Below are 24,501 nucleotides of genomic sequence, written 5' to 3' on the forward strand. Positions count from 1 at the left end.
CAGTGTATTCCAACATGGTATATAGTCTAGCATTGTTCCAAAATGGGAGTATTTCAACATAGTGGTGTTCCAACGTGGACATGTTCCAACACGGCAATGATTCAGCCCATCTCTCTACAATTCCCCAAAGATGATAATAAAATTCCTTACTACAATACAAGGTAAGTGGGCTCAGGAGGAGCCATCCATTTGAGGAAGGAGGGAACACGTAGGGTTTGAGTCTCTCATGGCTTTCTCGTGCCCATTCCTGTCCCATTGTCTCCTCATTGTTCCCCAGTTACTGGTGGGACCAGAAAATCTTCAGAGAGAATGAGATCCGTGCATCTGTCAGTAACCTTCATTATCTTCCCATCCTTATCTCTGATGAAGGCGCGCATGTTTAAGTCTATGAATGATTATATCTAAATTGACTCAGTCAACCAAAACATTCAACAACAACAACAACAAAATTAAAGGAAACTTTATGAACGTAAGCAGGGAAAATGTGAGAAGCCATGGGCATCCAGAACCAGCTCTTATCATCGTTGGTGCTTTGTGCTGTGTGCGATGCTGTGCCAGCCACTGTGTACACAGGGAATCATTCAGTCTTTATGGTAATGCCAAGAGGTGATCCTACTTCAAGGATGAAGGAACACAGATGGGGAGGAAAGACAGCAAGACAGTAAGGGCAGACAGTGGGCTGGGGGTGTAGCTCTGGGTCGGAGTGTCTACTTACCCGAGGGAGGAGGGAGATGAAGGAGAAGAAAGGAACAGAAGAGGGATAGAAGAGAGTCCAACAGAGGGATAAGGAGGAGGGAGAGAGACAGTAGGGAGGAAGGAGAACAAGACAGGCAGAGAGGAAGAAGAGAAGAGGAGGAGGAAAGGGGGAGATAGAAGGGACAAGACAGATGTGAGAAGAAGAGAGAGGGGTGGCACTGGAGAGGAGGAGAGAAAGGACAGGAGCCCTGGGGAGAGAGGGGAGAAGACAGGGAAAAAAGAATGGAGAAGCAGCACACATGGGGGGGAGGTGAGGGGTGTGTGTGTGTGTGTATGGGTGTATATTCTTGGAAAAACAGGTTTCTTTTTGGAATTTTTAGACCTGTTAATAAAAGAATTTAAAAAACTGACTTGGAGGGATCATTTATTTAGAAATTGGAAGGAAGGGGACAGGGCATTTATGAAATTATTTCAAAATTAATAAAAATGTCGTCTTAGAGAAGGCAAGCTGCCTAGGGCAAGAGAGAAAACTCTGATCCTTGCTCTAGCTTAGCAATGGAGGTTGGCAAGCGGGTGCAAAGCGGAGGGCGAAGGGAGAGAGAGAGAGAGAGAGAGAGAGAGAGAGAGAGAGAGAGAGAGAGAGAGCGAGCCCAGAGGGTCAGGGAAATATCCCTGGGTTTGGATCAGTAGCTGAAAGAAAAGCAACCCAGAGAAGCATGGAAGCAGCAGGAGCCCCTGCGTGGAGGAGGGGTTTCTGGGAAGGGTAAATTCGATGAATGGCCTCACTGAGGGGATGATTACTCCTCCCTTCACCTTAGCATGCCTTCAGGTGAATCAGATTTCTTGTGAGGTGCACTCCTAAGCAGGTGATTGGCAGGTCCATCTGGATTAACTCTTGAGGAGATAGGAGTCTACAGTCGTTTGTCATGCTCTAATCTTCGAAGCCGATCAGTATCCTGTCTCCACCCAGACCAGAGATAGATTCCATTCTTTTGACCAGGAGGAGGAAGGCCTTCTCTCTCAATGGTCTTCAACAAACACCTCATGTCTCCACCTCCGATCTCTCTCTCTCTCTCTCTCTCTCTCTCTCTCTCTCTCTCTCTCTCTCTCTCTCTCTCTGCCTCTGTCTCTCTCTCCCCTCCGTCCCTCCCTCCCTCCGTCCCTCCCTCCCTCCATTCTTTTCTTCCTCTTTCCTCCTTGTTCATGAGCACTGGGCATTTAATATCTACAAAGCTGACATAATTCATGTCATACCTGCATTTTTAAAAAGAGCATCTTGTGTTGTTCTTTGATAATTTTATACCCGCATGCAATGCATCTTGGCTATAGCCACCCCTTTCTCGACCCCCTACTCCTCCAGACACCTCCACTTTCATGTCCTCTCCTTTCTTTTTTCCCTTCTTTTTATTTTTGTAGAGTATTGAATCCCATAAGTTCTGTTGAAATATTGATGAATCTCGTCTTCATCCCAGCCCGCCCCTCTAGCTTTCCTTTCCTTTCAGGCAGGCAACCATACCTTCTGCGCGTTCAGGAGTGAAGAGCAACCATCATGTCCGGAACACGGCATTTCATGGCAGTCTATACTGCCCTCTTATATTCTGTATATACACCCTTCCTTCATGTTCTCTGAGCCTTGGCGTTATTGATGTAGCTGTCCCCTTAGGGCTGAGCATTCAATAGTCACTCATAGTCACTCACCTTACCCACTTTGCGCAGGTCTCTGTATCTGCCCACTGCATAAAGGGGTTTCTCTGGTCAGTGCTGAGAGCAGCACTATACTGGGAGTACAAATACTTAGAGGGAAGTTTGGCAACATAACGACTTAAACTAAACAACAGTGGGTTCCCCCTAGTAGCTCTCCCCACTCCTGCAGGCCTATGACCTCCCAAGCCCTGGGCTACTGACCAGGTTTGCAGTACCAGACTTGAATTCCTTCCTGTAAAGCAGGCCTCAAACCCAATCAGAAAACGTTTGGTTACTGCTGTAAAACCTCATGTCTCTAACGCACAGCACCAGGGCACATGGCTGATCCCCATGTGGATTCAAAGACGATATTTCCCTTTATAATGTTACCAGCAAAACAGCAGATGAAGCCAAAGGCCAGCCATGAAGGGGAGGTCCACCCTTGCTGGCCTCTGAGGTAAGAGGAGAGATAGACACCCACAGCAAATGAGTGATAGGTGCCACCGTAGGTTTGTTTTTGTTTTTGTTTGAGACAGGGTTTCTCTGTATAGCCCTGGCTGTCCTGGAACTCACTTTGTAGACCAGGCTGGCCTTGAACTCAGAAATCCGCCTGCCTCTGCCTCCCGAGTGCTGGGATTAAAGGCGTGCGCCACCATGCCCGGCTTTTTGTTGTTGTTGTTGCCACCGTAGGTTTTAAAAGCAAGTTCCAGGAGCCATTGGCTTTCGCTATAAGTCTACTGTCTGACCAAACAAAATCAAAGCCCTTTCCAAAGAATCCAACTGAGTATGGAATTCTGTGTTTGTAACCAATCATACCCTTGCTGGAGCAACGCTGAGTCACTACCACTGTGAGGCTGGGTTACTTTTTTTTTTTTTAATTTATGTTTTAGGGTTGGTGAGATGGCTCAGTGGTTAAGAGCACTGACTGCTCTTCCGGAGGTCCCGAGTTCAATTCTCAGCAACCACATGGTGGCTCACAACCACCATGGGATCTGGTAATGGGATCTGGTGCCCTCTTCTGGTATGTCTGAAGACAGCTAAAATGTACTCCGAAATTAAATAAATAAATAAATAAATAAATCTTTTTAAAAAGTTATGTTTTATTTCTGAGGTGTGTGTGTGTGTGTTTCTGTGTGTGTGTGTGTGTGGTATGTGAATGTTGACATTGGATGTTTCCACCTTATTTTTTGAGACAGTGTCTCTGGCTGTCTTAGAGATAAATAGACTGGCTGGCAAGTGAGCCCCACCCCCACTTCCCATCCTCTGTCTCCCATCTCTTCAGCAATAAAATTACAAACACTCACAACAGCCATGTGTGCATTTGATGTGGGTGTTGGAAATGCAAACTCAGATCCTTGGGCTTGCACAACCAGCACTTTACCATCTTCGAAGCCCTCCCTTGGTCTTTTTGAGATAGGGTCTCACTATGTAGCCTTGACTAGCCTGGAACTGGTTTATATCGACCAGAATGACCTCCAATTCATAAAGATCTCCCTGCTTTAGCCTCTGAAGTGCTGAGATTAAGAAAATACACCACTACACCAGGCCCTTTAAGTTTTAAGGTTGAATGGTGATTTGGGTGGTTTGAAGAGCGAGGAAAAGCTGATGAGACTCAGTGGAGATGGAGGGCCACATAGGTGCAGAAAACAATAGGTCTGGACTTAAGGCTGGTAAGGAAGGCCAGGGTCTGGACTCTTGGGTTTGAGGGAAGAGGTGTAGGATTTAAACCCTGGGAACCTAAGAAAGGAAGGGTCTGGATTCCTGGGTCTGTGGGAGTAGGAGTCTAGGATTTTGCCACTGAGGGAGAAGGCTGGGACCTGGATCCCTAAGTCTGAGGGAGGAGGGCTGGTGCCTGAGGGAGGAGGCTGGGGTCTGTGCTCTGTGCCTCCATGTGCAGAATTTAGTAGCTGCAGCATTTCTGGCTGGCTGGCTGAGGGCAGTCAGTGGAAAGTCTGAAGAACCTGAACAATGTTTGTGGGGAAGGAATTCTGGGAGGGAAACAGGAAGGGCAGATGGGAGGGTCAGGCCCTGGTGGCACTATATCCCTTTGTCAGCAGAGTCTGAGGTGTCACTGCCCAGAGAAGGAAGGCAAATTGCCTAGGTGTGACTCTGCTCTGAGTCACAAAGCACCCCTCCCTTCCAGAGCCCCCTGACCTTTTGGGAGAAGTCTACTGGCCGCCATCTTCCTCGGCCCTGAGTTTCTGGATGCTCACTTTTGGCTGACCCCCAGAGGACCTAAATGTCCAGTTTCTGTCTCCTCCAATCCTCATTGAAAACTTTCCCTGTCACCTGAGAGAAATGCGGGTGTTCCCCCATCCCTTCACCTTGATGACTTAAGTGCTCACTGTCCATTCTTTCTCTCCTCCTATCCTCTCTTTCCATCCTCCCTTTTTACATGTGAGAAAAAAGAAATTCAAGAAGTAAAGAAAACATATCACCCACTAGGGCCAGGCTGAAAACAAGCTACAATGTCTGTAAAAGCTAATACCATTAAGACTACTTTATTTGCATTTTAATCTGGTTTGGTGTCCATGTTTGTGTGCAGGGACACCTGTGCCCCAGCACACTTGGAGGTCAGAGGATAACAAATGTGCGTCAGTTGTTCCCTTCCACTGTGTAGGCTCTAGAGATGAAACTTAAGCCATGTCAGGATTGGCAGCAAGTGCCTTTATCCACTGAGCCATCTTGCTGGCCTAGCTACAATTTCTTAGCCAACTCTTCTTCATGGATCTCCTCCCTCCACCACCGAGGCTCCCAGCTTCCCCAACGTTACCTTCCAGGTTATGAGCACACACATCAATATCACTTAGATTTATTCTGTCTCACCAGTATTCACTTGGCGTGTTCAGCCCACGTCCCCATTAAACATCATGCAACAACAGTTTCTCTTGCATAAGGCTAAGCAGTACACCTTAGGCAACTTCACAACTTCATAATGAGAGCAGTCTAACTCCCATGTAAATAATCTACTATTTTGAACATGTTAACACTTTCAATTCTTTTCTTCCTCTACAATAAGTACTGTAATGAATCCAAACTTGGTTCAAAAAATAGAAGAAATGGATGGCTTGAGTCCAAGGCAGTGCATGAAGGTATCACAGTTACTAACCACTTTCCATTAAAGGGCTGTAGGAATCCCCAGCTCTTGTATTGGAAAGCTTTAGCCTTCTGGCATCTTCCACAGCCCTCAGGTTTCTTAGTCTCTTGCCTTGATTTGCTTTTAGGTCTCTGGGGTTCTGATTGGTTTATAAACTTAACCTAGTGTTGAGGTTTGGCTATGTCCTGGAGGAAAGGTAAAGCCAGGCAGGACTTTACAGGGCTGCCACGATGTCCTTACTCCATGATCATAACCCCGAAGGCTCACAGCTCGGCTCCTGGCATGTTAGCGATGGGCTTTCATGGTCTCGCTCACCCATCGTTTGTACTTGCAGACTTGAGTGTAGACGCCTGGGTCATTGGGCTGGCCACAAGGGTAGGTTCCCCAGGACACCAGACCTTGGAGGGTGTCGTTGCACACCAAGGGCCCCCCTGAGTCACCCTATGGGGAACAAAGAAGGTTAGTTTTGGCTTCAAAGGAAAGCTCTGTGACCCCTAAGTCACCCTCAGACTAGAGGCTATCTAGTTTAGTCTTTGTCCTGACAGTCTGAATTGACTTCCATCCTAGTTAAGGAGCATGGATTTGGGGGAAACCAAATTCATACTGACATGTTGATGACCTGGGTTCATCTTTAGAGTTTCTTGTTGGAAAGGGGCTTCTGGGCATTTACATATAATTTCCTTACTGAGAAAGTCTATTGATTAAGGCTGGTGAGAAGGAGAGTCTTCTCTAGGGATTGGGTAGGTATTCCCTTGAGCAGCAGGAAGCTGACTCTAGCCAAGGGAGAGGGGACTTCCTGGTTCTCAGCAGGAGAAATGTGTCTTCCACCAATCAGCCCTTCAGCACACAGCATAGCATCTGTCCTGAGAGGTGAGGGTGTTGGGAGGAAGGAGTAGAGGGAGGGGGAGAAGGAGGAAGATAAAGAAGAGAGAGAAGGTGGAGAGGGGCAGGAGGAAGAGGGATGGGAGGAAGGAAGGAGGAAGAAGAAGAAAGAAGAGAGAAGAAGACAAGAAGATGAGAAGGGGAAGAAGAGAGAAAGAAAGGGGGGAGAAAGAAAGGGGAAGGAAAGGAGAACGGACTAGGGAGACTGGAGGTAGCAGAAGGGAAGGGGAAGAGGGAGATAGCTCAGAACGGAGAGATAGCAAAAATGCAAAGAATAAAATAAAATTAGGAATCAAAAGAAAGCTCGAAATATGTTGTCCAAAGACAGAGGCTCCTGACAGCTGGGAAGAAAGAGTGCGGAGGAGAAAGGAGAGATCCATTCTTGCCCCAGGACCAAGATCACAGTTAGGCATCTGGATCAGATAGAAAATGTCAGGAGTCATCATAAACAAATGAGTTAAAAATCAAGAGGCGACTGAATACCAGCACACCAGAGGCTGAGACAGAAGGATCAGAGATTCAAATCCTGCCTCAGCTACAGAGCAAGTTCAAGACCAGGCAGGGAGGGCTACACGGCCTTGTCTCAAAAACAAAACAGGGGCCTAGAGAGATGTTTCAGTGGTTAAGAGCACTGCTTGCTCTTGTAGAGGACCCAGGTCTAGTTCCCAGAATCCACATCATAGCTCACAAACACTTGTAACTTCAGTTCCAGAGGATCTGACACCTTGGGTACCAGGGTACCCACATATACACATACACATATACAACATACTTACATACAATCAGGCAAGACATCCACACACATAAAATCATTTTAAACATATCTTAGAAACAAAATTTAACAAGGGATGTCCAGTCCAGTGAACTGCTCACCCCTGTAAGCTCTGCACTTGGGAGGCTGAGGCAGGTGTATTCCTGTGAATCTGAGGCCAGCCTTGGCTACCTAGTTCTAGGTTAGCTTTGGTTATTTCAGGCTAACCTGAGTTACAAAGTGAGGTTCAGATCAGCCTAGACCACAGAGGAATACTGTCTCAGAAGAGTAAAAATGAAATAATACCAGTCACAGAGTTTGGAAGCTTCTACAAAGTTTGGGCTAGAGGCAGGAGGCGCACTCATAATCCTACATCTCTGTCTCCATCTTTCTCAGCTCCCCTAAACTCCTGGCCTCTGGCTAGTGTGATCCACGCATGAATCGCGGTCGTTGACCAACAGAAAGTGAGAGAGCTAAGGAAGTAGGATCTGAGCCATGACCAGAACAGGCTGGGATGAGAAGCTTTGAGCTGATGTGGACAGACAGGGGCTTGGCGGGAGAGTGGGGGCAGTGAGGGCTCACATTGCATGTGTTGGTCTTAGAGTCAGGAATGCCAGCACACAGCATGGTTTTCCCCAGCAGGTCCTTATACACCTTCTTGCACTCCCTGGAGGAGATGAGCTTCACATCCGAGCACATAAGATCCGAGGGAAAGGTCACTGTGAGGAGGAGGGCTTCAGTAAGGTACTGGGTCAGGTGTGGAGCTGAGGGACTGGGGCAAGATCAGGGAGCCCGGGAAGAAGGCTGGGATCTGGATTTCTGGGGTTGAGAGAGGAGGGCCCGGGTCTGAACCCCTTGGTGTGAGGGAGAGGGCTGTGCTGTAACCCACACTGAGGCAATCTCACCATCTGGGCTGGTTGTGGTGCCCCATCCAGAGACGGTGCATGACGTCCCTGGGGGTTCACAGTGTTCAGGAAGCTGGACTGCCTCCACTTTGGATGACATCTTGACTGGCTCATCCAACCTCACAAGCATGATGTCATTGACGTGGGTCTTTGTGGAGTAGCCAGGGTGTCGGAATGACTTTGTAGCCTTGACCTTCTGGGCACTCTGGTCCCCTATTTTATCACTGCCCAGTTGCACTCGGTACTGTCTGGGAGAAGGGAATGACACTCAGAGAAGAAGGGAGAGAGGGAATGAGGGCAGGAGGGAGGGAGGGAGGAAGGGAATGAGGGCAGGAGGGAGGGAGGGGAAAGAGAGGGAAGGAGAGAGGGAGAGAAAGTGAGAGGAAGAGCCTGGTCAGAAACCCATGGAGAAGAAGAGAAGAACACAGAGGAAAATCTAGAGAGCCAAAGAGAGGGGTCAGAAATACACAGAGAAACACAGAACAGAAAGAGAGAGGAGAGTGAGGACAGAGACAGAGACCCAAAGAGACTTACCCTGCCTGCCCTTTCAGAACCTACCTCATTTTACAGTGGGCTGCTGTGAGCACCCAGTATTTGTCCACCAGCACCCCTCCACAGTGAAGCTGATCGCCTTTGAGCAGAGCCACCTGCCATGGGTGCGAGCCTTCTTTACATTTGTAGCCATCTATAATTCTTTCTCCTTTATCCAGCATCAGGGGGAGAATGAGACAGTAAACAGGGATTTACAGTCAGAGATGAGTCTATAAGGCCCAGGAGAAAAGGCAGAGGATGGGGTGGAGGATCATGCGGAGGATGTGAGAGTGGGTTAGGGAGAGAGAGACTGGGGACCACTCAGAAAACCCCCATAATAGGCACAGACTGCTGGAGAGGCTCTAGAGAGTCTGTCTGATTGAGGACACAAGAAAAGACAGCACAGGACCACAGAGTCACAGGATCAGGTCACCCGGCCTTGAGCTGTCTGGGAGAGAGGATTCAGACTCAGGCTGTTGAGGACACTGAGCAAGTCCTCACCTTGTCCAGCAGTTTCCAGGGCTAAAGACAGCAGCACAGTTATCAGGGAAAGGAGCCAGACTCCCATCTCGGTGACAGTGGCTCAGGGACTGCCAGAGGAGAGAGCTAAATGTTGCCAGAACAAAGGATGATGAAAGATGAGGCACTAAGACACAGCCCTACCCCATCCTTGGATTCAGGAGTCCAAGCCTCAGGTCTCCTCTCTCTGGGATTCAGAAATCTAGCCAGAGCCCTCCTCCTCCTCCCGCAGACCTTGGGGTTTTAGACTCCAGACCACCTCTCTCTTCCCTGGAGTCCAATTCCAGCTGTCCTTTCTTAGATCCAAAGGTTCAGGGCCTTCTCCCTCAGATCCTAGGATTCAGACCCCAGCTCTCCTCTTTCAGACCCTGACCCAGGGTAGCACCTAAACTCCTTTGCTTTTATCTTGTGGGTGGATAGCTTACCCTCTTTTGCCCCACATGGCCTCCTGTCTAGGACCCCGGAGTCCCAGTCTCCAGGGAGAATTGTGTACACCCCCTGATGAAAGTTTCTCTCACCTGGGAGTGACTTGGCGAAGCTCTGTCCTTGATCCGGAGACCAGTGTCTCCAGCCTTCTATAGGGCTGGTCCTTTTATACCTCCCCTGCCCCCGCACCGCCTCCAGCTCCCTGGGGCACAGGTGGAGCTGTCTCTGGGTGCCTTCCCTCTGCTTTGAGCATAGGGTTATCTGGAATCCCTGAGGCAACCCCAACAGTTGGTATCATAGATCTTTCCCTCCACCCTCTTTACTGCAGTCAGGCAGGGCGGGTGGAAGCCAGCCCCCACACATTCTAGCATCACCTCGTCAAGGACTGAGTCGGTCCCTGGAGCAGAATTCAAGCAGATGCAGAAAGCACAGGGGCATTCAGTTTGGAGCCTTACAAGGATCATTTTCTAACTCTGACTTTCTCTCAGGGTAGCCCAGACCCCACACCATGACTGGGACCAATGTATTAGAACTCCTACCTGCTGGATCCAGTACAGCCTTTGAGGCTGAACTTACTCCCAGCCCCAAAAGACTTAAAGTTGTTTGTTGTTGTTGTTGTTTTGTTTTGTTTTAAAGATTCCACACTCAACACCAGCAGGACTCTTATGGATATAGGTCTCATCTCTGTCCTCATGTTCTTTAAAAATAAATTGTAAGTTATATTTACATATTGCCTGTATGCATGTGTGCCATGGTTTACACGTGGAGTCAGATGACAACTTTGGGGAGTTGATTGTCTCCTTTCATCATGTGTGGTCTGGTGGTGGCAAGCACCTTTTCTCACTGAGCCGTCTCGCCAGTGGTCATATTGATCTTTCATCATATAATACATTGATTTTTTAAATACATTTTTACATTTAATACCTTATATACATTTTAATACACGTATATGTACATATACATTTAATATTGTTTAATGCACTTACATAAAACATATACATTATGTTTTCTAATATCAAAGATGTAAGTACCAAGCATTATCTAATAGTGTCCCCTCCCCCCACCAGGTCTCATTTTCTCACTTTTTTTTTTTTCAAAAGATTCCACTCTACCTTTCTATGGTGGTGAGAGAGAGTATTGGTATTAAACGCAACACCTTGCACATAGTAGGTGAGTGTTCTACTGCTAGTCAAACTCTAGGTGCTCACTGGGGGATTCTTATGTTCAGAGAAAGACAGAGACAGGTAGGTAGATGTGGTGTCACATACTTGTGATTCCAGCTCCCAAGGTGGCGGCAAGAGGGTTGGGAATTCAGGGTTGTCTTTGGCTATGTGAGTAGGCTTACACAAGATACTGTCTCATAAAAAACTTTTAAAAGGCGGCTCACTTTTCATCCTGCCTGGTGGTGTTCCCCTCCTGGGTGCCAATTCTGAGACTGTACCAGTCTTCTTAGAACCATGACAAACATGGCAGTAGGTTAGACCAACACACTGTGGATGAACGGAGGTGACCTTCTGGGGTTGCAATGTTGTTTCTGAGCCAGTGGACACACTCGCAATGGCATGTCTCCCTCTCCTGACTGTTCCAAGCATCCTTCTGGGTTATAGCTAACACTCTTGGAGTTGAATACAAGGCCAGCTCATACATGGCCCTCAATAGAAAGCCAAATCCACTTCTGAATTCTTTGCCCTCCCCTCTTCCTTCTCCCTCCTTTTCCAGAGACAGGCTGTCACTCTATAGCCCATGTTTGCCTTGAACTTGTGATCCTCCCATCTGACTTCTGAATGTGGGGGTGTCAGACCTGTGTTGGCATTTCTCTATGGAGCCCTAATTTGAACCACAGAGGTTAAAAATGCAAGTCTTTCTCTGGTCCTTGCTTTCTTCACAGTCCTCATGCCATATCCTGTTTCAGACCCAATCCCCCAAACACATGAAAGAGCTGTATTGAGCATCAACTGTATACCAGGCTGGCCCACATGTCAAAGGTACAGAGATGCATACACTTGAATAGAGACTCTTTTATTTCAAGGTGTTGGTAGACTTTCATAAAAACAATAATCAACTCATGATAAGGCTAGGGAGATGGCTAGTTGGTACTTGCTCTGCAAGCTTGAGGACCTGAGTTCAAATCCTCAGCCCCCACATAAAAAGCCAAGCATGCTGTGCATACCTACAACCCCACGTCGGGTATGCCTGCAACCCTGTTATTGCTGGTGGATGGAGACAGGCAGATCACAAGATCTTGCTGGTCAGGCAGCCTAGCTGACTGGCAAGCTTCTGGCTCACTGAGAGACCCTGTCCCATGATGCTGAGGTAGGAAGTGACAAAGGTATCCTGCTCTAGCCTTCTCCACATATGCATGGGTACATGCACCCACATACCCAAGCTGAGGCAGGTAAACAGATGTGAGTAGCAGTGTGTTTGTATGTATGTATGTATGTATGTATGTATGTATGTATGTACACACACACATACACATTTGTATTGGTTACTTTTTTGTTCTTATGACAAAATAACACAAATACACAAATAAAGTGACCTATAGAAAGGTTTATTCTTGTTTATGGTTCCAGACAGTTGGCATCCATAATGATGGGTAGCAGCCATGGCAACTGGAGCAGGAAGCTGAGAACCACGCCCAGCTACTCACTGAGAGACTCTAGGCAGAGGCTGTACTACTGAGCTACCTGAGCTACATTTCCATCCAGACCTCTTTTTACTTTTCATTTTGATACAATGCCTCACTCTGCACCAGAGGTTGAACTTGAATTTATTCCATAGCTGAATGCCTGCTCTTCCTGCCATGCCTCAGTTTCCCTAGTAGTTGGCATGACAAAATTTTCCACTGAACATGACTTCCAGACACAATTTTCGTCCTTCTGACCAACTTTAAGATAATTTGTGCCAAGCAGCCCTGTCCTGACAGGAACGCCATGATAACTATATTCAAACTAATTTACTAAGGCTCAAGACCTTGTCTCCTATCAAGTCCCAAATTGAACCCCAGAATGTAGACCCCACCATGGGACTCTGGCCCCAGGAAGTATCAGTCTTCCTGACTTGGTCTCTCAAAGCAAGCATTGGTGGTGTCCAGGAAGCACTGCATAAACAGGTGTGGGGTTTCATGACTGCAATCCTAGCAACCGAGGAGATTGGAAGCAGGAAGATCAGAGTTCAAGGTCAACCTTGGCTACATGGGTACTTTGAGTCTACCTGGACCACATGAGACTGACTCTATTGTGAAGGAGTCAGGGTAGTAAGGGGGGAAGCTCCGGTCTTTGAAAGACCTGTTGATGTCGAAATCCCTAGATATTACTGTGCATGCCAATCCCGCTGTTATAGTCTTCATTAGTAAGGCTGGTTTTGTGACTAAACACGGGTCCCTGAGCTCAGTGAATCGTGTGTGGCGCTCACTGTTGTTTTCTTTAGCAGAGCGAGCCTGCATCAGCTGGAGGTACTTAAATAAACAGTATTTTGCAAACCACCTAGCACCCACAGAGCCGCCTCCTTACACTCAGTCCTGCTGAGCCATTCTGCCTCAGGGTGTGACAGAAAAGAACGTGGCCTCACAGGTCAATCCAATACTGAGTTGCTCACCCTGTGACTTCAGGTGAGTGACTTCACTCTTCTGTGTCTCACCGTGCCCTCCTCTAAAGTGGGAGAGAGCAGGGTGCACCAGAAGGATTACCTAAAGGTGTGCACGAGAAATGGGCACGGAGAAGATGCTGAGCATGAAGCACAGCAAAGAGGCTTCTGTCTCTTGTCGGCCTGCAGGACGCATGCCACCTGCTTCTCAGACCCGGTAGCTTTTTTTTTTTTCTTTTTTTTACCGATTTTATTTACATGTGTGTGTATATCTGTATGTGCATGTATGCACATAAGCAGTACTAAAGGCCAGAAGAGAAAGTCCGATCCCCTGTAGCTAGAGTTACAGCTGGCTGTACACCATCTGACTTGGTTCCTGGGAACTGAATCCTAGTCCCCTAGAAGAGTAGCAGATGCTCTTAACCACTGGGTTGTCCCTCAGGCCCATTTGTTAGTTCTCAGTTGGGGTGGATAGAGGATTGTCACCCTCGTTTCACAGATAAGAAAATAAACAGCTACATACTGGAGGAGGAATTTTGGAGCTGTGAGGCTAGCTCAGTGAGTAAAGTGCTTGCCTTGGGGAAATGAAGACCAGGATCCTGTTCTAGGGAGCTAGAGTCACATGGGTCCCTGGGGCTTTCTTGCTGGCCAGCCTAGCCTACTTAGCAAGCTCCAGGCCAGTAATAGACAGTAATAGATCCTGAAGGTAGACTGTGCCTGGGGAAGGATGAACTTGACCTCTGACCTACACACAGGTACACACACACACACACACACACACCCCTCATCCTCGAACATTCCTTAATTCTAACACACAGGAGGCAGAGGCAACTGGATCTCTGAGTTTGAGGTCAGCCTACAGAGAGAATTCCAGGACAGCCAGGGCTACAAAGAGAAACCCTGACTCGGAAAACCAAAACCAAAACCAAAGAACAAACAGGCATTTCTGTTTGGAGTTAAGCCCAGCACTTGTCACCAAAGTCCCATCCAGACACTCAGCCTCATGTCTTTCCTTGTCCTCAAATCCATCCCGAAGCCTTTGCTGGTAACGCCTATGGCAGCTCACAATCACATGCAAGAACTGAGAGCCAGTCACCCTTCCAGCTGTGCCCTGCCCGAGGTATCCTGTACACACTCACTCCAGCAACTCCTGACTCATCCATGGGTTCTGATGGCTTATTGCTTCTGACCTCCTGGGTCTCATTTGCGGTCATTTTAGAACAACACGCACTTCTTTGAGGGAGAGGTTCCCTCCTCTCCTATCTCTTGTGAAAGTCTCCCTCACAGTCCTCCTATCCCTCCCTCACACTGGAGGATTTGATCCCTGAAACTGGAGTTACAGATGGCTGTGGGCTGCCATGTGGGGGCTGAGAGAGCAGTGCACTGGTCTTAACCACTGAGCCATCTCTCCAGCCTCTCCAGGTAATATTTTTAGTATGATACCTTAAATTTATTCTCTGAGTATTCATGGGTACAGTATCCTGGATGGATAAGGACTCAAGCCAAGCCAGCAACAGTCATGGTTCCTGGGGCGGGTCCCCTTCAAGCTGGACCAGAGCTGGAATCTAATTGTGCAAGGCATTGGACACACCCACCTACCCTGTGAAGGAAAATGGTCTTCAAATAACCCAATCAGTCATGTTTCATACTGCATGATACCAAGTAGCCACTGGCTGGTTAGGATTGGTCTCTTGAATAAAGTTCAGTGAAATCATTAGGCACTCAGTAATCTATGATGTGGCTGAAGGAGAAAAATAATATTGACTAACCCTGCTCTCTTTTATTAAAAGACCAAAATTTATGAGTTCTTGGGGTTGTGAGAGATGAGATTAAGAACATCAAGAGTTCAATTCCCAGTACACCCACCACAACCATCTTTAATTCCAGTTCCAGAGGATCTGATGCCCTCTTCTGGCATCCTTAGGCACCAGGCATGCATACAGTGCACAGACATACAGGCAGGTAAATACTCAGACATATGAGGAGAGGGTCAGGGAGAAGAGAGAAAGAGAGAAAACCACAGAGAGAGAGAGAGAGAGAGAGAGACAGAGACAGAGACAGAGAGACAGACAGAGATAGACAGAGACAGACAGAGAGACACAGAGACAGGAACAGGGAGAGGCACATAGGGTGGGAAGGAGAGTGAGAGGGGGGAGAGGAAGGGAAGGAGGGAGGGAGATGGGGAGGGGGAGGGAAAAACTTGATGCTTTTGCAGAGGATGCAGGTTCTGTTCCCAGATGGTGGCTTACAACCATCTATTTAACTCCAGCTCTAGGAAATCTGGTGCCATCTTCTAGTCTCCTCAGATAGCTTCATACATGTCTGTCTGTCTCTGTCTCTCTCTCACACACACACAGAGATATGCATAAATAATAAAACACATCTTTAAGAATGCTGAATATGATACATTTTTTAAAGTCTGTGGCCAGATGTACAGTTCTAGGTTGCACACAGTCCCTCCTGTGGAACAGGCCTTAAACCCAATCACAAAGCCATTAGTTACCCTTGCGACATTCAGGCCACTACTGTACCCGTGAATACTCAGAATAAATTTAAGGTATCATATTAAAAATATTATATCGAGAGGCTGAGAGATGGCTCAGTGGGTAAAAGCAGTTCACTGCTCTTTCAGAGGACCCAAGTTTGGTTCCCAGCACCCACACGGCAGACCACAGCCATCTGTAACTCCAGTTCCAGGAAACTAATGCCCTCTTCTGACCACTATGGCCACTACATGCATGCATGCATGCATGCACGCGCGCGCACACACACACACACACACACACACATATACATGCAGGCAAAACACCTATACACATAAAAATTATTCTAAACCCATGTTAAAATGCCTTATGAAGCCTGAACTTTATAGCACAGTGGCATGCACCCCTCATCACATGGGAGGTGGAAGCAGAAAGATCAGGAGTTCAAGACCATTGTTGGCTACATATAAAGCTGGAAACTGAGACCAACCTAGGCTATGTAAGACCCTCTGTAAAAAAAAAAAAATGAATGAGTGAAACACACACACACATACACACACACACACACACACACACACACACACACACGAGCCAGCCCTTATCGTGAAGACCTACTATCTCAGGTGTGGAGAGGCTGAAGTATTGTAAATTCAAAGCTGGGGGGTGGCTTCGGGGTGTGTTCAAGAGTCCAGTCAACCTAAACCTAGTAACGACTGTCTAGAATTAGAATGTACTTAAAAGCATCCTGTGGTGTTCACAAGATGGCTCAGCAGGTAGAAGCGCTTGCCACACAAGCCTGATTTCCTGAATCCAAATCCTAGAACCTCCGTAAAGGGAGAAGGAGAGAAACATCTTCATGAAGTGGTCCTCTCCACATGTATGCTGTACACGCACACACATCACACACAGAGAGATAGTAACTTAAAAATAAATAAATAAAAGCTCTGTGGATAGATCTCAGCAGTAGAGCTACCTAAAACCCACCAGTGAGGGGCAGGAGGTATTGGCTCAGTGGGAGAGACTTTGCCTAGCACCCTTGTGTAAGGAGTTGGGGACATGATTTAGGTAAAGCACTCGCCTGGCCCGGCAAAGCCTGGGGATCAATCGCTAGCACCAAATTTAAATGCAGGAAAACCTTAATGGAAATGCGTGTGTGGTGGTATTCTCCCTCTGTTCCAGTTCTCAGGAGGCTAAGGCATCAGAATTGGGATTTTGAGACCAGCCTGTCCTATATAATAAGGCCCTGTCTCAGGAGGAAGTGGAGGAAAGAAAAAAAAAAAAAAAAAAAACACTGATTGGTCATAGACCAGACCTGGGATATTTGAAAATTCTTATAAATTTTGATCCTTTAAAACAGTATCCCACCAAAGTTGATCTCCTCCTCCTCCTCCTTTTCTTCCTCCTCTTTCCCCTGCTCCTTTTTAAGGCAAGGTCTCACATAGCCCAGCCTGGCCCTGAACTTACTATATTGCTGAGGATAGCCTTAAGCTCTTGATCCTCCGACCTCAACCTCCTGAGGATCAGGATGACAGACACGTTCCACCATGCCCAAGTCCTTCAAGCCCTTGGAGAGCCATTCAGAAAATGTGATGGGCACAGAAGCCATGGGGACCTAGTCTCTTCATGCTTCCCACCAAGTCTGTTAGCAAGATGTGGCCTTTTGCCCTCCTTTATCTCTCCTCCCTAAACACAGGTCAAAGCACAGTCGAGGAGCCAGCCAACAGTGGTGTTTATTGACACCCCCCTCACACACACCAGGATCAGTCCCTGTTGTCCATGGTCTTCTTGATCCAGGTAGTGTAGCGGCAGATTTTGGTGTAGACTCCAGGTTTCTCGGGTTTCCCACAGGGGTCTGAGCCCCATGAGGTGATGCCCTGGAGCATCCCGTCGCACACCAGAGGGCCTCCTGAGTCACCCTGAACAGAGGCAGAGTTGTGCTTGCCTTAAAATGCCTGCATTTCCTTTCCTTCTGCACCCACGCAGCATCTAAAACTCTGGATTACATCTTACTATCTAGTGTGGTGCACGGAGATCAGAGGTCACTGCAGCGAGCTGTCCTCTCCTTCTACAAGGAGGGTCCTGGGAACCAAACTCAGGTTGGTGAGTTTGAAAAGCAAGTGGTTGTACCTGCTGCGCCACCTTGCATTGAAACCCTCAGCATTGAACTTTTGAGAAACAGTCTCGCATAGCCCGGGTGCCTCAAACCCTCTGTGTAGTTGAGACTGAACCTGAATTTCTGATCCTCCTGCCTCCACCTTCCAAGTACTGGGAGGTGTGCACCACCACACCCAGTTTTCTGCACCACTGGGGATAGAACTCGGGGTTTTGTGTGTGGTAGGCAAGCACTCTAACAACTGAGCCACATCTCCTGGTCCTAAAACCAATTTTCCCACATGGTACAATGGTTGGCTTCCTATAGGAAATGGGAATAAGATGTGGTGGTCCAGTGGAAGGAAGTGGAGTCTCCAGTGCAGAGAAGAGTTCTAAAGATGATGGTCAAATTCCTGACCAATGAGAAAATAAAGTCATGTGTCCAAAGTGTAATTCATAGAGAGGACACCAGGTTTTCAATGAGGGGACTCAGCTCATGACTCCAGTTGGGGAGCATGGAGGAAAGAACGGGATCCTCATGGAGACGGATGGAAAGATACCTCATTTGTGCACAGGGCCAATCCCTAAGGAGCAATGGAGAGGATCTTTGTGGTCTCTATGGCAGGCTGCTTTGTGAGTGAGTGAGGGGAATGACAACATCCTTGGCAAATGAGGAAGAAAGATCTGCCTTTCAGGGTCTAATCGTTAGTGATGTGGGTGGAGCTTCCATGAAAGGGTCAAAGCCAGAGGAAGTCCTACCGGCACAGATGCATGGCAGTTGACAGGGAAGAGAGTATTATATCTGTGGAAAGATCCCATGAGGGCAGGATGGGAGGTCACCGAGGAAGTCTGATTCCACTTCGTGGCCAACTGAGAAGGCAAGGCTCGTCCCCAAGGATGCAATGACAGAAGGAAACTTCCCTTGGGAACCCCGTGGTAGAAACCAGACCATTTTGAAGAGCTAGGAGTGAAGCATTGCCTAATCCTTAGCTTCAGATTGTCCTCCATACCACCTCCCCACACCTTACCATGTACACAAAGAGTGACAAGGCTAGGACTGTGACCAGCAAAGCTCCTGAGTATGCCAACCTCACTCTGTGACCTTCTGTGCGTAGCAAGCTTTCTCTGAACTCTGCCAGCACGACACAACTTCTCTGTCCACTACATCTTTTGGGTCACCCCCATCCACACCAAGCTGTGAGGGAGCAATTCTAGAGGTTGCTTACCTGGCACGTGTCAGCTCCGTTGCTGCTGCCAGCACAGACCATGCCCTCGGTGATCTTCCCTGGATAGGCTCTCTCACACTTGTTCTGGGAATAGATTTTCACTTCCGCACAGTTGAGGGTGTTTGGAAAGTTCTCTGAGAAGGAAGAGGCAAGAAGAGACAGGCACCTTTTCTCTCCATGCCATCCACACTGGACTTCCCTTCTGTCCCTTGGCTGGACATGCCACAGAGCCCACAGCTTCCCAGACTAGTGCATCTTTCTCTGTCTAGACAGGAGCCCTCAAGTCTTAACGTCTGTTTCTTGCCTTTAGTAAAATTAAAATCTAAGAACAGATGATGGAAGGGGATTTCTTGTCACTAGCCCACCAGGTCCTTAATTTCATCTATATTCCCCTTTTCCCAAATATAATCTGCTCCTAGAAGCCCTTCCTGACCACTCTAATTAAAGCATATCAGTTTGTCCGTCCATTTGGGGACAGAGAGAGAGAGAGAGAGTGAGAGAGAGAGAGAGAGAGAGAGACAGACAGACAGACAGAGACAGACAGACAGAGAGAGACAGAGACAGAGAGAGACAGAGACAGAGAGACAGAGACAGAGAGACAGAGACAGACAGATACAGAGACAGAGAGAGAGAGAGACAGAGAAGGAGGAGAAGGGGGGGAGGAGGAGGAGGAGGAGGAGGAGGAGGAGGAGGAGGAGGAGGAGGAGGAGGGGGATTGAATTCAAGTCCTCGTCCATACTAGGCAGGCACTGTATCACTGAGCTACATCCAAATCCTCTTTTTCATTCATTCATTCATTCATTCATTCATTCATTCATTCATTCATTTTTGTTTCTTTTAAGGTGGTCTCATATAGCTAAGGTTAGCTTCCAACTCTGCAGAGCTGAGTGTACTCGTGATCCTCCGGCCTTCACTACTCAAGTGTTGGGGTCATAACTGTGCATGTCACATTATCTATACTGTTGACTTTTGAGACATGGCTCTCATTAAACTGCTTAGATTAACTTTGACCTTGAGATCCTTCTGCCTCGGCCTCCTGGGTACCTGGGATGATAGTCTGAGCCACCTCAGGGGATTTTGTATCCTTTTACCTTTCACAACTTTCCTCCTGCATCTTGTTACTTTCTGTTACATGTATTTGTTTATTGTCTATTTCCCCCAAGTGGGGCAAGCCCAGAAGAAGTTCACATTTGCTCATGACTTTATGCCTGCCCCCATGTTGGCCACAGTATCTTGGGCATACTGGGTGCTTAATAAATGTTAATGACTGGCTGTGGGTATGGCTCAGAGGTAGAGCCCTTGCCTAGAATCCCTCAAGAAGGTCTAGGGGTGTGGCTCAGTGATAGAGCACCTGCCAAACATGAGTGAGGCCCTCAGCTCAATATCTAATACTGACAAAAAAAATTAATGACTGAAATTACAATTAACATTGCTATTAATCCCCTTTAAGGAGAAGGGGACCCAGAATCTTTCTGCTCACAGTCTCATGTGACCCTCACAAACACTCTTTTAAGAGGTCAGGGTGCACCCATTCATTTTATCATTCATTCATCCATGCAGGGTAATTTACAAAACATTTCCAGGGTCCCAGGGAACTTCCAAGCACACAGAACACTTCCTCAAGAGAACAGATAGAAGTAGTGGCAGACATCTTTAACCCTGACACTTGCGGGGGCAGAGGCAGGTGGATCCCTGGGAGTTCAAAACCAGACTTGTCTACATTGTTCCAGGACAGGTACCCACATGGTGAGTTAAAACCATCTATAACACCAGTTTCAGAACTTCTGGCCTCTTCAGGCACTACGTGGACCGAGTATACACACATCCATGCAGACAAACACTCATACACATAAAAGAAAAAAAAACCTAAAAAAGAAGAACAGATGATTCTCTGAGAGATATCTCAGTGAGTCAAACCTTAAGCCTGGTGGCCTGATTTTGATTCTTAGGACATCACGGTGGAAGGAGAGAACTAAGTCCCGTAGGTTGTCCCCAACCTCCACCCATGCACTGTGAAACACACACATGCATACACAGTGCAATGAAAACTAAAGAAAGCAGAACCCTCTTGGAGCTTATTACCAATTGGATGCTGACTCCCTGCACGTCACTGGAGAAAGCAAGGCTGGGGGACAGGAAGTGGCTCCCCAGGGGGCTAATGGAAAGATCCACCCATGCCTCAGTATGCATTTCCAAGCCACACTGTCTCAGTAGCAGTCAAGGCGTGTAGGGACCTGATGACTGGCGTGGTCAATGCCTGGAGGGCCCCATTGTTTTTCTGAGCTGAGTCCCACTTGTTCTCGCTATGAAGTTACAAGCTGAGGAACATTCTAGACATGCCAACACCCCAAAGGGACTAATGTTTGGCTCACAAAGAAGAAAGGAGTTTGGGCCCTCTTGGATCATGGAGGCTGGGTGATGATGACGGGTCTGGGTCCTAGAGCGTGGGAAAGAGCAGGGTCTGAAGGTGCTTGCTGCCAAGCTCACAACCTGGGTTCTAGCCCCCCAGGAGCAGAAGAGTGGAAGGCAACAACGGATCCCTACAGACTGTCCTCTGACCTTTGCATGTATTCTGGGGCATGCGTATGTGCACGTGCTCATACATACACATATACACAAATAAACAGATATAATTTAAAAAACCCAACAGTGCCCGTGCTTCACCACATGTATGTATTGAGATGGGGTCTGTCATTGAACCTGGATCATTAGGCTACGATGGTTGACTGACAAACCCTGGAACCCTCCTGCCTCCACCTCCCAGCAGTAAGGTTATAAGTTTATGCTGCCACGCTTGGCTTTAACAAGGGCGCTGGGGATCTGAACTCAAAGCCCCTCACGCTTGCTAAGCAAGCACTTTATACTTACAGTCCCCCTCCCCTTCCCCATAAAACGTAATGTGCTCACTTTTCTCTTTCATTATCTTCTCTTAGGGTGTATGTAGGTCAGGGTATGTTCGGGGAATGAGGTCTGCAATGGCTTGGGGTCCACTGGGGTGATTGCCTTCTCTTCACCCTCTTAGGTAGGGGGCCCAGCTCTTTACCTTGAGGGCTGGTGACAGTGCCCCAGCCTGATATGATGCACTTCTGGCCAACTTTGGGACACAGATTGGCCAGTTGGACCGGCTTCACCTTGTCCCCGAGGTTTGCTGAGTTCCGCAGTCGAATGAGCATTATGTCGTGACTGTGATCTTCTGGGTTGCTGTTGTTGTAGCAAGGATGCTGGATAGACTGAGCCACCTGGATCTCCTGCTCCGGCTGATCTCTGCTCTGGAGGCTATGATCACCCAGACGCACTGAATACTTCCTGCACAAGGAGGGGTGGAGGGGGTGAGGAGTGAGGGTGGATGTTGGAACCCAGAAGGAAGTTGGGGGTACTTGGGGGCTCTTTCCACTCCTTCTTCCTCAGAACCCATTCATCTTCCACCAAGCCCAGGAGTCCAGGCTCTAGCCTGTCTGCCTCAGATCCAGCAGTTCTCCTTAGCCCTCCTCCCTCAGACCCAAGTTTTAACTTCCTCTTCTTCCTCAAACAGAGCCCTGAGCCTCTTCCCTCCAGGTCCACCCACATGTGCCCAGCCCTTCACTCACTGTTTTTTGCAGTGGGCTGCCGTGAGGACCCATCTGTCTCCAACCAGGACACCCCCACAGATCAGTCTTTCGCCCTGGAACAAGGCTGCCTGCCAAGGCTGGGAGTGGGGTATACACTCTCGACCTTCCAGGATCTTGGAGCCCTGAGCTCTGGTGAGCCCTGCATCAGGAAGGAGAAGGGTGGGTCGCCACCCTCGATGTCAGAGCCCCAGCCAGGAAAGCCACTGTGGGTTCAAATGGACACACAGGCCAGTTCCTCTGCGGACCATCTCTTATGCCTTCAACAGATAAGTTTCCAGCATCCATTGGAACATGGCCACATGGCCACACATGTAAGCTCACTGAGACCTGAGAATAATCAACACTAGGCACAGCCCTCACCATGCTTCCACACATGTCTACACGAGTTCTAGACATCCCCACACTCAAATTCAGCCTTGTCTGACAGGCAATAAGAATCTCTTCCGCAGCCATGCACCTATGGGAAACTCAACCCACTTCCTCACCACTGAGTTGCTATCTCTACTCACTACCAAGAAAGCTCCCGGTCCCCAAGCCCACCACACGCACCCACACACCCACGTGTCAGAAGGAGCTCACTCAGAGTCCAGTAACCCCTACCCCACTGAAGACCCTGGGTGGTGGTACCTGGTCCTCTCACCTGCCCACGCTCCCATGAACAGAAGCAGAAGGATCCACGGCTGGATTGCACAGGGTGGGGGGCGTCCCATGGTGGCCTCTGAGGAAGAGGGTGGAACTAAGAGGAAGTCCGAGGGAGGAGCCTGAGATCTTGTTGTCTGGGGAACTGGGGGAAGGAGGTGTTTCCGGAGCTGTCTTGAGTCTTGCTGGAGGATGGAGCTAGGGGCTGAGAAAGCTAGGGCAGAGCTCTAGTTCCCCGAATTTTAGTGTGGGGGAGAGCTTGCTGTTGGGGATCCAGACCTTATAAAGGAGTTCTGGCCCACTTGTGAGATTGGAGAGAAAGATCTGAGGCTGTGACTCCAACGTCCTGGGGAAGAGGGAGCTTAAGAGACCCGCTTGAAGATCCTGAGAGAAAGAATGTGAGCCTGGGGATGGGAGGGTCCTGAGCTCAGAGCAGGGGGACCTCCCTGCGCCTGAGGTCCGTGTCTGGGGACCTCTGCGCCTCACCTTCCAGAATGCAAGGGGCGGGGTCACTCGGACTCGGTGGAAGAGGCCCCCGGACTTCCCTTCGGTGTGTCGGGTACAAGATTTTGCAGCCTTTTAACGAGGAGGAAGCCCCGCCCACGGCTCCGCCTTCTGCCCGCACCTTGCTGCGGTGCGGCTGAACCCGCAAGCGCTCGAGGAGGGGCTCGAGCTGGAGTGACTTTAGGAGGAGGGGCTGGAGCCTCGGAAACCGAGGTGAGGACTAGAGGGGCAGTGCACCGAACCCCGGGGTAGAACGGAAGAGATGGGTCGGAGGGAGGCAACTGGAACCTGGGCTCGTGGGCCTGAGGGAGGAGGGCTGGTATTTGGATATCTTGGTCTGAGAGAGAAGGAACAAAGCCTGGACCCGAGTCTGAGGGAGAAAAGTGAAAGCTTGAATCCCCGAGTCCGAGGGAAGTGAGTTGGGGTTTGAATACCTCATCTGAACCCCTGGATTTAAGGGAGGAGCTCTGATTTAGACTCCGGAGTTGGAGGGTGGAGGTTGAATCTGAAGAAGGGCTAGGGTGTTCTGCAGGGTCTGAAGAAGCAGGGGGCTGGGATTAAGTTCTCTGTCCTTAATGAAGGACGGGCTTGAAACTGAATTTTGTGAAAATTGGGAAAGGCGGTGTTCTGGTTGGGGACTTTGAGGGCGGGTCAGGAACCAGCCCGGGGCATCTGGGTAGGCAGGTTAGGGTGGCGCTGTAACCTGGTTTCCCCTTCCTCCCAGGGCGGTGGGACCAGCCCTGGCTGAAGTCCCAAGGTGCTGCAATAGGCTTGTTGTTAAGGTTGCAGAGGCTCGGCCGGTGCAGGTTCGTACATTTACCCTTTCCTCCCAACTTGTGCGCACCCTGTATCCCACATTACAGGCGACAGGAAGT

The 24,501-nt window shown here is 48.6% G+C and overlaps 2 protein-coding genes across 3 annotated transcripts; both read right to left on the reverse strand.

Annotated features, from left to right (window-relative positions):
- Positions 1 to 5,761: 5,761 nt before the first annotated feature.
- On the reverse strand, positions 5,762 to 9,113 carry Klk7 (kallikrein related peptidase 7). 2 transcript variants are annotated; one of them, XM_021166358.2, is made up of 5 exons: positions 9,047 to 9,113; positions 8,573 to 8,714; positions 8,015 to 8,262; positions 7,692 to 7,828; positions 5,762 to 5,917 (listed from the first exon to the last, which is right to left on the reverse strand). In XM_021166358.2, the coding sequence occupies exons 1-5, from the start codon at positions 9,111 to 9,113 to the stop codon at positions 5,762 to 5,764; spliced, it is 750 nt and encodes a 249-aa protein (XP_021022017.1). The 2 variants fall into 2 exon arrangements, with proteins under 2 accessions (XP_021022017.1, XP_085697937.1); XM_085841811.1 differs by having other exon boundaries at positions 9,032 to 9,113.
- An 8,163-nt stretch (positions 9,114 to 17,276) lies between these two features.
- On the reverse strand, positions 17,277 to 23,686 carry Klk8 (kallikrein related peptidase 8). The gene is made up of 6 exons (XM_021166355.3): positions 23,609 to 23,686; positions 23,124 to 23,201; positions 22,463 to 22,622; positions 21,919 to 22,181; positions 18,876 to 19,009; positions 17,277 to 17,474 (listed from the first exon to the last, which is right to left on the reverse strand). Exons 2-6 carry the CDS (start codon positions 23,191 to 23,193, stop codon positions 17,319 to 17,321), a joined length of 783 nt encoding a protein of 260 aa, XP_021022014.1. The 5' UTR covers positions 23,194 to 23,201; positions 23,609 to 23,686; the 3' UTR covers positions 17,277 to 17,318.
- Between the last annotated feature and the right edge of the window lie 815 nt (positions 23,687 to 24,501).

This window comes from Mus caroli, unplaced genomic scaffold (assembly GCF_978045245.1).
Source record: "Mus caroli unplaced genomic scaffold, Mus_caroli_1 scaffold_8, whole genome shotgun sequence".
Lineage (NCBI taxonomy): Eukaryota > Metazoa > Chordata > Mammalia > Rodentia > Muridae > Mus > Mus caroli.

What these genes read in the sequence shown, in the direction of transcription:
- Klk7 (XM_085841811.1), bottom strand. Translation starts at nt 9,113, where the DNA reads ATGGGAGTCTGGCTCCTTTCCCTGATAACTGTGCTGCTGTCTTTAGCC. An exon ending in CACCACAACCAGCCCAGATG is followed by an intron (nt 7,829 to 8,014) that starts GTGAGATTGCCT and finishes TCCTCCTCACAG; the next exon opens with TGACCTTTCCCTCGGATCTT. An exon ending in CTAAGACCAACACATGCAAT is followed by an intron (nt 5,918 to 7,691) that starts GTGAGCCCTCAC and finishes TGTTCCCCATAG; the next exon opens with GGTGACTCAGGGGGGCCCTT.
- Klk8 (XM_021166355.3), bottom strand. Translation starts at nt 23,193, where the DNA reads ATGGGACGCCCCCCACCCTGTGCAATCCAGCCGTGGATCCTTCTGCTT. An exon ending in GTTCATGGGAGCGTGGGCAG is followed by an intron (nt 22,623 to 23,123) that starts GTGAGAGGACCA and finishes TTCCTGATGCAG; the next exon opens with GGCTCACCAGAGCTCAGGGC. An exon ending in CACTGTCACCAGCCCTCAAG is followed by an intron (nt 19,010 to 21,918) that starts GTAAAGAGCTGG and finishes CTTCCTTCTCAG; the next exon opens with AGAACTTTCCAAACACCCTC.